The following is a 16,609-nucleotide window of genomic DNA, read 5'->3' on the forward strand; positions in this document are numbered from 1 at the left end:
TACTGTGCGATTATATTTTCTAAATATCAGAGAAGCGAATCTCTTAACATGTTGCTTGCCAGGGCTAGCTTCCCGAAACATGCTACAGGCTGAAAAATAGTGATGGTAAGATTTTTTGATCAACTATTCACTGGCATGCCAAATGTAAGTCCTGACCAGTACTTATGGCCTCCTGGTAGAGCGTCGCCTCGTTCCGGTCACCTATATATTGTCAAACGTCTATACTCCATCTCGGTAGTTCCTTGCAATGCTGAGGAAGCTGCAGGGCCCCTCGGCCAATAGGAAGGCTGAATGCTCCTCAAGATGTGTTTGACCTGCTGTGGTGGCTTAGCGGCTATGGTGTTCACTGCTAAGCATGAGAGGTCATGGGATCAAACCCCGTCCGCAGCGGCTGCATTTCGATGGGGATGAAAAGCAGAAACGCCCTTGTCCCGTTCATTGGGGGCACGTTAAAGGGATACAGAATAAAAAATTTTTAGCCAAAATTTCTGCCTCCAATGATAGCTACCGCGCCGAGAGTGACCAAACAACTCTTTCTGAGCAGAAATGAGCGAAAAGTAATTGAATATTTCTCAAATTGCCGCACCTAGTGGCCTCTTCTGAAAGCTTCTCACAACCAGATATTGCGTCACACTTACCTGCCTCACTGCTTCCCACCCATTTTGAGCGACTACCCGCACTCAGTGTGCGAAAGGTCAAGTTTGACGTTTGCTGCGACGCATTTGCTTTGTTGTTGACCATCCAATTCGTATTGCTTCCTCTTCTGAACTGTTCAAGAATCTCGTCTTTCATCTTGTGGTTTCATCTCTGCAAACATCGCAGATTGCTTTGAAGATGAGGCCCGTGCAGGTGCACACTTCGGCCACGTCGCAGATCGCTTTCAAGACACATAAGCGCTGGCAACGCGTCCCTACTGTGTCTACCAAATGCATCTATTACGGCGTCCGCAATTTGCGTGGCTAACGCTGTAGTAGACGCTGCGGTCGTCTCCACTCTGTACTCAGCAGCTCGCTTTCTCCTTCATGAGAGATGCAAGCTTGCGACCCGAGCCGCAGGAACCGCATTTATATATGGGTTCCACATATGATGCTGCCCCTGATGTCTCAAGGTCTTCGCGTGTCCATGCAATGCACAGTGTAAACACTTACCACATTGCTGGTCCAGGCTCCCTCGGCACTGTGTAGGGGGACTGCTGCTGTGGGTCGTCGTCGTCGTCGCTAGAGGACGTGGACGGATTGTACGCATATGCCTTTATCGTGTGGGGTCGTTCAGTAGGCCGCTCATCGAAGTCAGAGTCATAATCTCTGCTCATGCCATCACTCTCACTAAGCACTGTGCACGGCACACTGTGGGGAAAACAAAACAGAGCGCAGCCGGTCAGTTCGCCTTGTCGTTGAAGGTAGACATGACATCGGATCCGTTGGCTTGTTGTCAGGAGCGCGTTGCATCTGACCTGGTGGCCGCTCACAGAGCATAAAAAATAAAGCTGTCCGCTCAAAAATGACCAAAATAATGACTATATAAAAGAGCAATCATGTCTTAGAAATGCACTTGCGATGCTTTCTCAATATTCTTGGATTTTTATTCTGCATCCCTTTAAAGATCCCCTGGTGGTCAAAATTAATCTGGAGTTCCCCCACAACGGCATGCCTCATAATCAAATTGTGGTTTTGGCATGTGTCATCTGCTTGGCGTCTGCTTGCCATCCTGTTAATACATGCTCCATGGTTGGTGCAGTGACGCAACCAATGTTTTTGCGTTGTAATCACAGGCTGCATTTCCATGAATGCCACAGCGGGGCTTCGCTTCATCAGTACGCTTTCTCAGCAGTTCATTGCAACCTCCTTAGCCAGTTTTAGTAAGAGCGAACGCATCGTTAAATGTTCACACGTGCTGCATTGTCTGCTCAGTGTCTGTTTGGTGTTCGCTCGCCACCATCATCACATACCATACTAGAGCAGGGTAGTAAATTAATGATGCAGTGAACAATGAGGACTTCGTAGCGTTCGACATCGTCAGTGCTAATGCTCTGGCACCATCTGCTAAATGGAATTCAAACCACCTTTAATGCTCGGGGACGCCCCTGTAATCCTAGCAGTGTCAAAATAAACTGCTGATCGCAATAGTAACAACAAAACATACCTAATGCTTCGTCCTTAGCGTAAGACGATACTGAGCAATGATGGATTTTACCGTTTATTTATTGCTGTTAAGGCAGAGAGCCAGTAACAAGCTCAAATTGGGATCAAAGAGAGTGGTCAGGGCTGCATGATGTGCTGCCATGTTGCTGCATAATCATGATTAGGGCAGCTATTAAAGTTACCGTTGGTAACCGCCACAGTACTTCGCAGTATACGACGTGCATGCGCAAAGGGCCTAACATCTTATGTATCGCTGTAACATATCTTGTGTTAAGTAAAAATTAAACTCTAATCCTGCCAGTAATCGGACATTTAAGCCGGGAACTATATTCTGCCGCGAAAGAATATTTCCTGTGTACCCCTCGTACCTTCGGCAGTGCTGCAAAAAGTCACTTGCGAGATAAAATATAGGTAAACATTTTCAAGCAGTCATTCCTTGTCTGAAAAATAGAAAACTGGAATAAACTGAATGCAGAGGTATTTGAAGGTTTGAATTCCCTAACAATTTATGAAATGGTATTGGAATTGCTACTTGTTTAATATCAGGTTCTGTTTGTATGTTTTTAAAGGGGGACCCTGCAACTCAAAACCAGATTTTTTTTGTCAGATTTTGATGAAATTTAAGGAGTTTATGTATTTCCATGTGATAATTTAAGATGTACATCCAGTTTTCTTGCAGGGTAATTAACTTTTATACAGAAACTCAAAAAATCATTTTTCTTGGAGGTGAACTATTTCCTAAACTATATATGGTGCAATAAAGATTGTCATATAAAAATGCTATTGAATTATCAAAGTAAGCACTGCTACACAAATGGATGCTTTTGACTGATTTAAGTCAAAGTTATAGCATGTCAAACTTTTTAAAGTATGAACCCATAGTAATACCCAGGATAAATTACTACTTTTCGAAAATTTCTGTCAATATTTGTTTATGCATAGTATAGGCGTACTGCACACTTTAGTTTTCTACCTTTGTGACAGAAAATAATTGTTGCAATAGGATAAGTAGAACCAGAGATATCATCACTCCAAAATAGTGCGCTACCACAAATGCTGCTTTGAGAGAATGAGGAAAAGCATTTCACAACATGTTTAAGGTAATTATGGCAAAGGATAAATCAATCAAAGATGATGATAATAATAATAATGGTAATAATAATAATGTGTATTTTCATCATCACGCTGATGAAGGAAGCTGTAGGTAAAAGCTGCCCTTCATAGAAGCAGCTTGACAAAGGCCTACAGCTACCTTTGTACAAAACAGTCAGCAACAGCAATTGCAATAACATGCAACATACAGCAAATCTGTTTTAAAAAGATACAGAAGATATCTTAGTCTCATAAACAGACAAAGAACAAGCATAAAGGTGTACAGATAGCCAGTGTAATTTACAAACCTAACATGCAGTTTTCGCAAGTCGATTGGTGCGCACTACAGATAATCTATACCAGTTTTCACATATTTATTAAGCAGTGGAGGCATTATGTAGGATAATTTATCTTTGGGATAATTATTTTTCAGGGTTATCACTTTACACATTTCTTTATATAGTGTATTAAGCAATGTAATGTTTTGCTGTAGATGAGAAAGGTCATGCAGAAAATGTCGATTTTCTTTTACCTCGCACCTGATCGCTACAGCTAACTTAAAAGTGTAGAAGTTATGGGCAGATTATATTCCAGCCTGCTAAGACAATTCACCTGTGTGGGCATCATATGGTAAGTTAAAAAGTATTCAGATAGTATATTTCTTGTTTATCGGGTATAGTTTGTTTAAGTTCATGGAAGCTGTGGAGTCCCGCACTAAATAACAATAGGTGAGGAGTGAATAAAAACATTATTTATAAAGTAAAAGCCTTACTTTAAATGGAAGCACGGTTTTGCAGCTATATGTCATACCTGCAGTGCGCAATAACTGGTTAAGTACACTGTCGATATCATATTGCTTGAAAACGTAACTCCCAGAATTTTTATGATTTACCAGCTCAATTTCAGTATCACCATATGTAAGATGCAAATTATCATTTATTCGTTTATGTTTTGGTCTAAATAATACTGCCTTTGTTTTACTTGTGCTTGTGCTTAAATAATTAAAACATGGCCAATGTTTTAATTTCGCAAGAATCTGGTTCATTCTTTCCAATAGTGTTGTAGTACTCTTGAGCCAAAACAAATATGCTGACATCATCGGCATATAGAACGTATGTTGCATTAGGGTAAATGCGAATTAGGTCATTTTTGTAGGCTATAAAAAGAGGCTCAAGGATGCTCCCTTGTGGTGCACCCTTAGAAATAGACTTTAGCTCTAAGCTGTTTCTATCTATCTCAACTACCTGTTTGCAATGTTTCAGATAACATTTTATTCATGCGGTTGACCATGAATTCCTTAGCATTTTAATTTCTAAAATAACGTAGGACGCTGAATATTATCAAAAGCTTTGCCAAGTCTACATACATACCTAACATAACATGTTTGTTTTCAAACTGGGATAGAATTAACTGTTTTTGCTCCATTAATGACATTGAACTTCGATGATACAGGGATCCAATCAAGCAATAATAAATGCTCTACACCAACCTAGACCAGAGGAACACGAAAAGATATTTGGGTCAATTTTTAATGTCAAAGAGCAGGGTCTTCCCTTAATGCTGTTTCTATGTTGTAATTGTATTGTTTGCTTGCTTGTTATTATTTCCATGGGCCATATGTTGTTTGTATATAGTATATGCCACATGTCATGTGCTGTTTGTACACTATCTGTATTCTGTTTTCAAACTTTTTGCGTGCAGCTTGTATTTTTTGAGCTTGCTTATTTTCATTTGCTTCTATTGAAGGAGTATTGACTAGTCGAAACTACTACTACGGTCGAACTAACTTGTGAGATCGGTTTTTGTGGGCACACACATATCTACAATATATCAATAGCGGGTGAAGCTTGAAACTTATATAAATTCAATTTTAAAGTATGTGCAGGCAGTCAACCGCATGTGCATCACCTCGCGACATTGAGAACAATGTGGTGTGGCTTGTAAACAAGGGAGACCAAAGCAGCAATGTTACGCCATAAGTTTTTGTTCCGATTTTGCTCTTTGTGCACTGAGCAGACCACGCTGCTTTCGCTCTTGCTCGTTCCATGCCGTTCCATGCTGTGCCGCTGAGTAGGCTGCGCTACTAGTTTTGCTCGGCTATCACTCGTGACGAAACTGTCCATGCTGTGCTCATGCATTTTTTTCACAAAAGCGTAAAAAAAAAAAATGTTTTGCACTTACTGCTGCTCTGTTCTTACTGAATTTTTGCAGAAACGTTGTATTTTATGGTTCGTATTGTTCAATATAACACTTCACACTCTTAACTGCCGGGTCTTTGAGGGAGAAAAGTGTGAAATTGCCTTCATAATGTGGAAGCTAGCTGCTGTCAAGGCGGCATTAGCATAGACTTGTGTAAGGAGCCATTCTGGCAGGATTGCTGCATGGGAAAATGTGATTTATTTGATGATGCTCACGCCTGAAAGTGATTGGCCAACAACAGTATGGCAGCGACTGCAGTCCTCAGAAAATTGTCGCCACTGGACGACAAAATGAGGATTAAGATGGGGAGGACATCGCGCAGCACATCCAGCATGCATTGATGGTGCAAAACAACTAGCAACACGAAGCTCGCATGCCAGCTGTGTTTACGAGACATCTCATAAGTCACACCTTTCTCGTTGCTCTTTGAAAGCATAACTTAGACTGGTTGCCATAAACAAGGCTCCAAATGCTTAGCCATCATGTGCTGAAGCAAGCCATGTTCCATGTCATTATTACTGGGTTATTGGCTACTTATTACAACAGAAAAGACAAAATTCAAAATGTTTTTGTCTGTACTCCTTTAAAGGGACTGACAGCCAATTTTTATGGTACCTGTCTTTTTTTAGTGCACCGGAAAGCTTACTGGTCTGAGTGTCCAATCATTCAGTGGTAAGCGGAAAACGCTGTGCAACGTTTTTTATCGGAATTTTTCGATCTACATTGAGGTTGTAGTCATGCTCAAGAAGCATGCTGCAAACAGTGATAGGTGAGCACAATAGCGATTATACGCTGGCATTGATGGGAAACGGACAAGTGTGGTTATAGCTGTAAGAAAGTAATATTTTGTTTATCAAGCCTATGTTCCTGCAGTTCAATTTTTATAAAGCATTGAAATATTTGTATAATAATAGGTGGTGTCTGAATCTGCACCCCAGTGAAAGCTCCCTCCAAGTAACACAAGCTGATCTCGAAGGCCATGCTTTTGCTGGCTGCATGCGCCAGGCTCTTCTTTTTTTTTTTCCAAGCCAACCTAAATGGTAGGATGTGCCAGTGGTGCTATTGTTGCAGTGCTGGCAGCCATCCACGGTGCAATTTGTCGATAGCATTTTGTATCCCACAGAGACGACAGAACACGGGGTACTAAATCACAAACTCACGCATATATAACAGCCCTCATGTGTGTCGCAATGCATTGAACACCTCTGCCAGTTTTACTGCTCCACTCATTACTGCGAAGGCAGTGTCACTTGTTAGTGTACACTTTTTTTTTTACTTCGTAATATGCATAGAATAAAACGCAAAAGCCTAATGATATACAAACTGTAATTTTAAGCACTAAGTCTGCTATACTTGACTACAGCCGACTTACGCACAGTAATCTTATATACTACATCCGAAGGAGGGCTAGGCAAATATACTTTGTAATTATATTGCTACGGAACAGTATTTGCGACGACGAAGAGGCGAGCAGTGTGAAGACGACAACGATTAGAGGCTAGCACGGGCTGTCGCCTCTTGGCCAAGTGCGGCGTATTTCCTTGTAAATATACTTGTATATAGCTTTAAGTCTGTGTCTTCCTACATATCTGGTGGAGGTGGACATTCCCTGTACCTCGTCACGGAGCTTCGCAGTGGACGGTACATCGAGCCTTCATTCATGGCTCCCGGCTCCGACAACTCTACTCAGCCGGCTCCGACACCTGCTGCCACTTCAACGACCTACATCGCTCTCCCCACTCGGGCAAGGATGGGGAAGATTCTCAGGCAAAGATGGGAAAGACATCGAGGACTGGATCAGCCTGTACGAACACGTCAGCCACAATAACCGGTGGGACCCTACTATCATGCTCGCCTACGTAGTCTTTTACCTCAATGGCACACCTCGAGTTTGGTTTCGGACGCACGAAGTTGAGCTCACCAGTTGGGATTCGCTTAAGCAACAGTTCCGAGACTTGTTCGGCAACCCCTACGAGCACCAACTTGCCGCGCAGAAGGCGTTATCCAGCTGTGTGCAGACGTCAACAGAGCCCTACGTCACGTACATTCAGGACGTCTTGACTCTGTGCCGCAAAGTTGACGCACACATGACCGAGTCAGACAAGGTTTCCCACATCCTCAAAGGCATTGCCGATGATGCCTTCAACTTGCTCGTTTTGAACAACGTGGTGACGGTGGATGCAGTTATATAAGAGTGCCGCCGCCTGGAACTCGCTAAAAGCCAATGTATCGACCAGCAGTTTCACCACCTGCCCAACACCCCAGCGACATTTTCGTGTGCCGACGCTCCTCGTCCCAACAACACTGACGATGTTACCAGGATCGTCCGGCGTGAGATCGAGGCGGCCTATTCGGCTGCCTTTGACTCAGCTCCTCCAACACACCTGCAGTCACAGTTTCCCTGATCCAGGCAGTTGTCCGCCAGGAGTTTGCAAACATGGGTCTTCACACCATCTGCTCCGCCCATCGCCCTGATACCCACCCGGCTTCTTCGATTCTGCCCCGTCCCGCATCTTATTACCCACCACGTTTCTGCAACTCATCTGAATAGCGCACTGCTGACGACAAGCCCATTTGTTTTCACTGCCATCGAATCGGGCACATTTCTCGGCACTGTTGCAGTTGCTGGAGTTCCCCGACCCAGTCTACTTATACTGCCTACTCTCGCCCTTCAGGTGGCCCTTCTCGTTCCTATGCCGTACGCTTCGATAATGCCACCACTGATTCTCCTGCGCCGAACCGCCCCTATTCTCGTTCACCTTCACCCCAACGACGACAATCTCGCTCTCCCCAGCCCCGTCGCTCCTATTCGCCGACTCCCTTCGGACGCCACTCCCAGCCGGAAAACTAGACGATGGAGCGCCTCGAGGTGACGCTGCATTACTCCCTACGCCTTCTGAACCTTCTTGACGTGCAAGTCGACAGTGTTTCTGTGTCTGCTCTTATAGACACTGGGGCGCATTTGTTGGTAATGAGCGCTGACCTTCGTAACCGGCTGAAGAAAATAATCGCGCCCGCCACAACGCCTGTTGTCCGGGTCGCCGATGGGGGAACAGCCCCCGTAATTGGTATGTGTGCCGCCCGTGTCTCCTTCGCCGATCGCTCCATTTTGTACTATTCACAGTCATCGCCCACTGTCCCCCACGACATCATCCTCGGCTTAGACTTGCTCTCCGCACATTCTGCTCTCATAGATTGTCCGCCAGTACTCTCCGCCTTGACCTGCCTGTTCTGGATCCCGCTGAACCACACCCCAGTCGCCTCAGTTCCGTCGACTTCGTTCGCTTGCCACCTTCGGCACTGACTTACGTTGACTTAGTGTCATTCCCACCAGTGCCCGACGGTCACTACATCGCAGCTCCTATGCAAGACGTCCTATACTTACACACGGGATCACAGTACCTCATACAGCTTTATCTATTACGGCGAATTGCGTCTGCCTGCCAGTGGTCAATTTTGGCTTGACGACACAAGTGCTGCCACGCGGGATGTCTCTGGCCCAGCTTTGCTCATTCGAGGATCACTCAGTAGCATCTATTGCAGTAGACGACAATTCAGCTGATCCTCCTCTACCATCGCAGTCGGCAACTTGTACCATCGCCGACTTACAGAAAATGATTGCACCCGACATGCCGTCTGAGCATGCTCATGAGCTCTACCGCGTTCTGTTTTCCTACCACTATATTTTTTACTTTAACGATCGTCCTTTGGCCCAAATTACCACTGTTAAACATCGCATTAATACCGGCGATGCCCCTCCTATTCATCGCTGCCCGTATCGAGTATCACCAGCTGAGCGTCAAGTTATTCACACCGAAGTTCGCAACATGCTTGCCAGGAACATTATTGAACCGTCATGTAGTCCATGGGCGTCACCTGTTGTACTGGTAAAAAAGAAGGATGGCTCATGGCGCTTTTGCATGGGTTATCAGCACCTTAACAGGGTTAACAAAAAGGACATGTATCCCCTACGTCGGATTGATGACTCCTTTGACTGCCTCCATGGTGCTCGCTATTTCTCCTTTATTGACCTTCGCTCCGGCTACTTGCAGATTATTGCCGTGGACGATCTCGACCACGAGAAGACTGCTTATGTAACACCCGACGGTCTTTATCAGTTCAAAGTGATCACGTTCAGTCTATGTAATGCTCCTGCCACTTTTGAACGCATGATGGACTCCCTTCTTCACGGTTTCAAATGGTCCACGTGCCTGTGCTACTTGGACAATGTTATAGTATTCTCCCCAACGTTCGCTACGCACCTCGAGTGTCTCTCAGCAGTCCTGGACGTTTTTCGTCGAGCCGGTCTGCAACTCAACGCATCGAAGTGCCAATTTGGCCGTCGCCAGATTACCATCCTTGGACATCTCTTGACCTGAACGGAGTGCAACCGGACCCAGGCAAGATCCACGCTGTTATGCTCTTCCCTGTTCCGAAGTGTGTCAAGGATGTGCGCAGCTTCGTCGGCCTTTGTTCGTACTTCTGCCGTTTCGTGAAAAATTTCACGGCCATAGCGCGACCACTAACCGATCTTTTGAAAAAAGGCGCCCCTTACCAGTGGGGCAATGACAAGGCCTCTGCATTCTCGCATCTAATCGACCTTCTCACAACGCCTCCCGTTCTGGCCCATTTCGATCCTTCTGCGCCTACCGAAGTCCGTACTGATGCCAGCGGTCACGGAATTGGTGCAGTATTGGCACAATGCCAGCACGGCAGCGACCGTGTTATCGCTTACGCCAGCAGGCTCCTCTCACCCTCAGAGCGCAACTATTCCATCACTGAGCGCGAGTGCCTAGCCCTAGTTTGGGCGGTTGCGAAGTTCCGCCCATACTTATATGGCCGACCCTCTTCCGTTGTCACAGACCATCACGCGCTTTGCTGGTTATGCTCACTGAAAGATCCCGCAAGAAGACTTGGTCGCTGGGCCTTACGCCTCCAAGAATATTTGTATACTGTCACCTACAAACCTGGCCGACTACACAAGGACGCTGACTGCCTGTCTCGCTACCCGGTAGACAAGCCTGGCGACGGCGATAGTAGTACCGCCAACGGCATTTTCTCTGTGTCTGCCTTCGCTAACATCGCCGATGAGCAGTACCGAGACTTATCGCTGCGAGCACTCATCGAGCGTCTACGCTCTACACCTACCGAAGCATCCGTTTGCCGATCTGTCCTTCAGGGCGGCATTCTGTACCGAAGGAACTTCCTCCCTGACGGATCTGATCTTCTTCTTTTCGTGCCAAAACATTTACGACAGACTGTGCTCTTTGAGATGCATGACGCACCCACTGCAGGACATCTTGGGGTAACCTGCATGTACGACCGCGTCCGCCGCCGCTTCTCTTAGCCTGGTCTCGCTCGCTCCGTCCGACGCTATGTTGCTGCCTGTGATCCCTGCCAGCGTCGGAAAACACCTCAGGTGCTACCTGCCGGTCATCTCCAGCCGATCACTGTCCCTGTGGAACCGTTCTTTCGTGTTGGACTAGACCTCCACGGTCCCTTTCCCACGTCATCCTCTGGGAACAAATGGGTAGCCGTCGCAATCGATTACGCCACCCGATATGCTATCACGTGGGCTCTCCCTACCAGTTGCACCACTGACGTCGCGGACTTTCTCTTGCGTGACATTATCTTGCTTCATGGCACCCCGCGACAGCTGCTTACTAAACCGTACTCTTACCGATATGCTGTCCAAGTATGTTTCCAAGGACCACTACGACTGGGACATTGCCCTTCCTTACGTCACATTTGCGTATAATTCTTCCCGGTACGACACCACCGGATTTTCTCCATTTTACCTACTGTATGTTCGCGAACCGACCTTGCCCCTTGACACGGCACTTCCTCCTGCCGCGATCTCAACAAGCGAGTATGCGAGCGCCGCCATCACCCTCGCCGACCATGCACGCCAGCTTGCCCGTACTCGACTGATGGCCTCACAAACCACTCAGCTGCGTCAGTACAACGGCCACCACCATGACGTACAGTTTTCGCCTGGTGCGCTCGTGCTCCTGTGGTCGCCCTCTCGTCACGTCGAACTTTCAGAGAAGCTTCTTTCACGATACACAGGGCCCTACTGCGTGCTGCGCCAGGTGACGCCTGTGGCGTACGAAATTGCTCCTGTGAGTTCAACCTCGTCCTCTACTCTGGCATCTAGTGATGTCGTGCACGTCAGTAGGCTCAAAGCCTACTACACTGCTTCCAAGTCCGGCCTTTAGTCACTCCGGGACGGCGCTTTTGCCGCCGGGGGTAGTGCTATGGAACAGTATTTGCAATGACAAAAAGGCGAGCAGTGTGAAGACGACGACTACGATTAGAGGCTAGCGCGGGCTGTTGCCTCTTGGGCAAGTGCGGCGTATTTCCTTGTAAATATACTTGTATATAGCTTTTTGTCCGCATCTTCCTACGTAACAATATTATGATACAATACAAGATACTCGGGCAGCAAATATTTGAGATGCAGATAAAATATACTACCGCAATTATTGTATCCGATACTATACTTTCCATTTGTATCTTAGTATACTTTGATACATTCGCAAGTTTTTTATTATAGATCTATATAATGGACAGGCCGCCATTGGAATATGAACCTGGCAACGTTTAACGCTAGAAGGTTATCTAGTGAGGCGGGTCTAGCAGTACTATTGGAGGAATTAGAGGGCAGTAAATGGTATATAATAGGGCTCAGTGAAGTTAGGAGGCCAAAAGAAGCATATACAGTGCTAAAAAGCGGGCACGTCCTGTGCTACCGGGGCTTAGCAGAGAGACGAGAACTAGGAGTCGGATTCCTGATTAATAAGAACATAGCTGGTAACATACAGGAATTCTATAGCATTAACGAGAGGGTGGCATGTCTTGTTGTGAAACTTAAGAGGTACAAAATGAAGGTTGTACAGGTCTACGCCCCTACATCTAGTCATGATGACCAGGAAGTCGAAAGCTTCTATGAAGACGTGGAATCAGCGATGGGTAAAGTCAAAACAAAATACAGTATACTGATGGGCGATTTCAATGCCAGGGCAGGCAAGAAGCAGGCCAGAGACAAGTCAGTGGGGGAATATGGCATAGGCTCTAGGAATAGCAGAGGAGAGTTATTAGTAGAGTTTGCAGAACAGAATAATATGCGGATAATAAATACCTTTTTCCGCAAGCGGGTTAGTCGAAAGTGGACGTGGAGGAGCCCGAATGGTGAGACTAGAAATGAAATCGACTTCATACTCTGCGAGAACCCTGGCATCATACAAGATGTAGACGTGCTCGGCAAGGTGCGCTGCAGTGACCATAGGATGGTAAGAACTCGAATTAGCCTTGACTTGAGGAGGGAACGGAAGAAACTGGTACATAAGAAGCCAATCAATGAGTTAGCGGTAAGAGGGAAACTAGAGGAATTCCGGATCAAGCTACAGAACAGGTATTTGGCTTTAACCCAGGAAGAGGACCATAGTGTTGAAGCAATGAGCGACAACCTTATGGGCATCATTAAGGAGTGCGCAATAGAAGTCGGTGGTAACGCCGTTAAACAGGAAACCAGTAAGCTATCGCAGGAGACGAAAGATCTGATCAAGAAACGCCAATGTATGAAAGCCTCTAACCCTACAGCTAGAATAGAACTGGCAGAACTGTCTAAGTTAATCAACAAGCGTAAGACAGCGGACATAAGGAACTATAATATGGATAGAATTGAACAGGCTCTCGGGAACGGAGGAAACCTAAAAGCAGTGAAGAAGAAACTAGGAATAGGCAAGAATCAGATGTGTGCGTTAAGAGACAAAGCCGGCAATATCGTTACTAATATGGATGAGATAGTTCAAGTGGCTGAAGAGTTTTATAGAGATTTATACAGTACCAGTAACACCCACGACGATAGTGGAAGAGAGAATAGCCTAGAGGAACTTGAAATCCCACAAGTAACACCGGAAGAGGTGAAGAACACCTTGGGAGCTATGCAAAGGGGGAAGGCAGCTGGGGAGGATCAGGTAACAGCAGATTTGTTGAAGGATGGTGGGAACACTGTCATAGAAAGATTGGCCGCCCTATATACACAATGCCTCATGACCTCGAACGTACCGGAATCTTGGAAGAACGCTAACATAATCCTAATCCATAAGAAAGGGGACGCCAAAGACTTGAAAAATTATAGACCGATCAGCTTACTGTCCGTTGCCTACAAAGTATTTACTAAGGTAATCGCAAATAGAATCAGGAATACCTTAGACTTCTGTCAACCAAAGGACCAGGCAGGATTCCGTAAAGGCTACTCAACAATAGACCATATTCACACTATCAATCAGGTGATAGAGAAATGTGCGGAATATGACCAACCCTTTTATATAGCCTTCATTGATTACGAAAAAGCATTTGATTCAGTCGAAACCTCAGCAGTCATGAAGGCACTACAGAATCGGGGTGTAGATGAGCCATATGTAAAGATACTGGAAGATATCTATAGCGGTTCCACAGCCACCGTAATCCTCCACAAAGAAAGCAACAAAATCCCAATAAAGAAAGGCGTCGGACAGGGAGATACGATATCTCCAATGCTATTCACAGCATGTTTACAGGAGGTATTCAGAGACCTGGAGTGGGAAGAATTGGGGATAAAAGTTGATGGAGAATACCTTAGCAACTTGCGATTCGCTGATGATATTGCCTTGCTTAGTAACTCAGGAGACCAATTGCAATGCATGCTCACTGACCTGGAAAGGCAAAGCAGAAGGGTGGGTCTGAAAATTAATCTACAGAAAACTAAAGTAATGTTTAACAGTCTCGGAAGAGAACAGCAGTTTACGATAGCTAGCGAGGCACTGGAAGTGGTAAGGGAATACATCTACTTAGGGCAGGTAGTGACCACGGATCCGGATCATGAGACTGAAATAACCAGAAGAATAAGAATGGGCTGGGGTGCATTTGGCAGGCATTCTCAAATCATGAACAGCAGGTTGCCACTATCCCTCAAGAGGAAAGTGTATAACAGCTGTGTCTTACCAGTACTCACCTACGGGGCAGAAACCTGGAGGCTTACGAAAAGGGTTCTGCTGAAATTGAGGACGACGCAACGAGCTATGGAAAGAAGAATAATAGGTGTAACGTTAAGGGATAAGAAAAGAGCAGATTGGGTGAGGGAACAAACGCGGGTAAATTACATCTTAGTTGAAATCAAGAAAAAGAAATGGGCATAGGCCAGACATGTAATGAGGAGGGAAGATAACCGATGGTCATTAAGGGTTACAGACTGGATTTTAAGGGAAGGGAAGCGTAGTAGGGGGCGGCAGAAAGTTAGGTGGGCGGATGACATCAAGACGTTTGCAGGGACAAAATGGCCACAATTAGTACATGACCGGGGTAGTTGGAGAAGTATGGGAGAGGCCTTTGCCCTGCAGTGGGCGTAACTAGGATGATGATGATGATGATGATGATGATGATGATGATATAATGTAGCAGCAAACGTGTATGCACTTAATGAGAGCAGCATTCCGGGCAAGTTGGTAATCCATTACCCAAGTAATATTGCGCAACAAAAAAACGACACAGACGTAAGAGAAGACACACCAAGTGGTGTGTCTTCTTGTCTTACGTCCATGTCGTTTTTTGTTGCGCAATATTACTTGCATGTGCACAAAATGTTTGCTTGGAAATTTTTTAACTCCGACTAACCATGCTTCATTTGAATAAAATGTCTGTTGGTATCTGAAAATTTTTGTGTTTCTTGCTCAAAGTACAATATTTTAATTCCAAACCAATTTAATGGGGTTGCTTTAGCTGCTTAACATGAAAGCTCTTTATGCGCTGCACTGTCAGCGGTTTTTGCTTGTCACTTTTGTAATTGATGGGAGTCATTGCTCTGCTTGCCAACCAGCTGGCGGGTCGCCATCTAAATTACAAGAACGTCAATAAGGAGCCTCTGCATAATGGCACGAATACCGCTGTGGAGTTTTACCTTGTCCGTAAACGTATTACCATTTATGCAATAGCGGATCACTGGATTGGTGTACATCAGCAACAATGCTGGTAGTGGCATTTTTTGTGACTCATTGTGTGTACAGAGAGCACATAAAGCTGCAATGATCTTTCATACTCTACCTATTTGCTGGCGTAAAGCGTTCGCTAATGACATATCCATTAACGTGCAGTCCTTTTATGATTTTTCTGCGAGAAAACTTGTACAGCCCAAAAACGTTTCATACGAATTGTAGTGGAACAAAGCGCTACAGGATACCACCACTATTCACATTGCTGCCACCCATAGCTCCTATTACCTGGTGATTTGTAACAGTAAGAAATTTAAGGGTAAGCTATATATATATATATATATAAAAGCAAAATAGAAAGGCTGTTCTATATCACACAATCACAGTGAATATGTAGAAACACGATACAGGCGGCACCACTAATAGTGATGACATTTAAGCATGAAGTATTATCAACTTACCTGTTAAGGTCAGACAATAGAAAACTCAGTGCCTGTGGAAAATAGCTTAAAACGCCTTGTGTAGACGCTCATTAGAAAAACGGAGTTTTAGGTATTATAATGTTTCTAAAAACAATGTCGCTGCCTTTAGTTTTATTCAGGTGGCTTAGTGGCAGCCGTATCAACGGCGTGAGAAGCGAAGTTCAGCCAATATTTATAGTTTCGCACGGTGATGTTGTGATAGCCAGTATGTTGTATCTTAAGGTACATGATACATTCTTTCATGTATCGGAAATACAGATACTGATACACGTCTTGCTAGACGTATCGTGATACCAATATCTTCGATACTGCCCAGCACTGATGCGAAGTACCAAGACTTCACCGCCAGGTTGTGCCACTCACTGGTTTTTGAGACTTTCTTTGCCAATTTAAAATTATAATTTCTACTTAAATCACAAACAGTGTGCTGGATTATTTAACTATACATCATGGTCATTTCATTTGTATCAATGTCTCGCAACACATTCTGGCCAGTTGTTAATGAAAATACCCATCGTGTAACAGCACGAAAAGGCTCACTGTATTGGAAATAAAATAGTAATAAAAAGCTTCACATAGACTGCAGCCAGTACTTGAACCTGGATGGTGGTGTATTGTATGTGCAATAAAATTTGGTGTACAAATACATGAAGTAGTTGACATGAACTGGAAAGAAAAACTGCCTTCATGCAGATGTTGAAACTTCTGCAGGCTTACGCGTCTG

At 45.1% G+C, this 16,609-nt stretch overlaps 1 protein-coding gene across 3 annotated transcripts in view; it reads left to right on the forward strand.

Moving 5' to 3' along the window:
* The window catches only part of Nsun2 (tRNA (cytosine(34)-C(5))-methyltransferase Nsun2), a 162,008-nt gene that overhangs the window by 139,320 nt on the left and 6,079 nt on the right, over positions 1–16,609 (forward strand). The window contains exon 19 of one of the 3 annotated variants that reach the window (XM_055061851.2): positions 6,062–6,104. The exons of the other annotated variants lie outside the window; for them this stretch is intronic. Coding sequence (XP_054917826.1) covers positions 6,062–6,086 — 25 coding nt within the window. The 3' untranslated portion in view covers positions 6,087–6,104. The remainder of the gene's footprint in view (positions 1–6,061; positions 6,105–16,609) is intronic. 3 annotated transcript variants of the gene reach the window in all.

Source organism: Dermacentor andersoni, chromosome 1 (assembly GCF_023375885.2).
Source record: "Dermacentor andersoni chromosome 1, qqDerAnde1_hic_scaffold, whole genome shotgun sequence".
NCBI classification, from domain to species: domain Eukaryota; kingdom Metazoa; phylum Arthropoda; class Arachnida; order Ixodida; family Ixodidae; genus Dermacentor; species Dermacentor andersoni.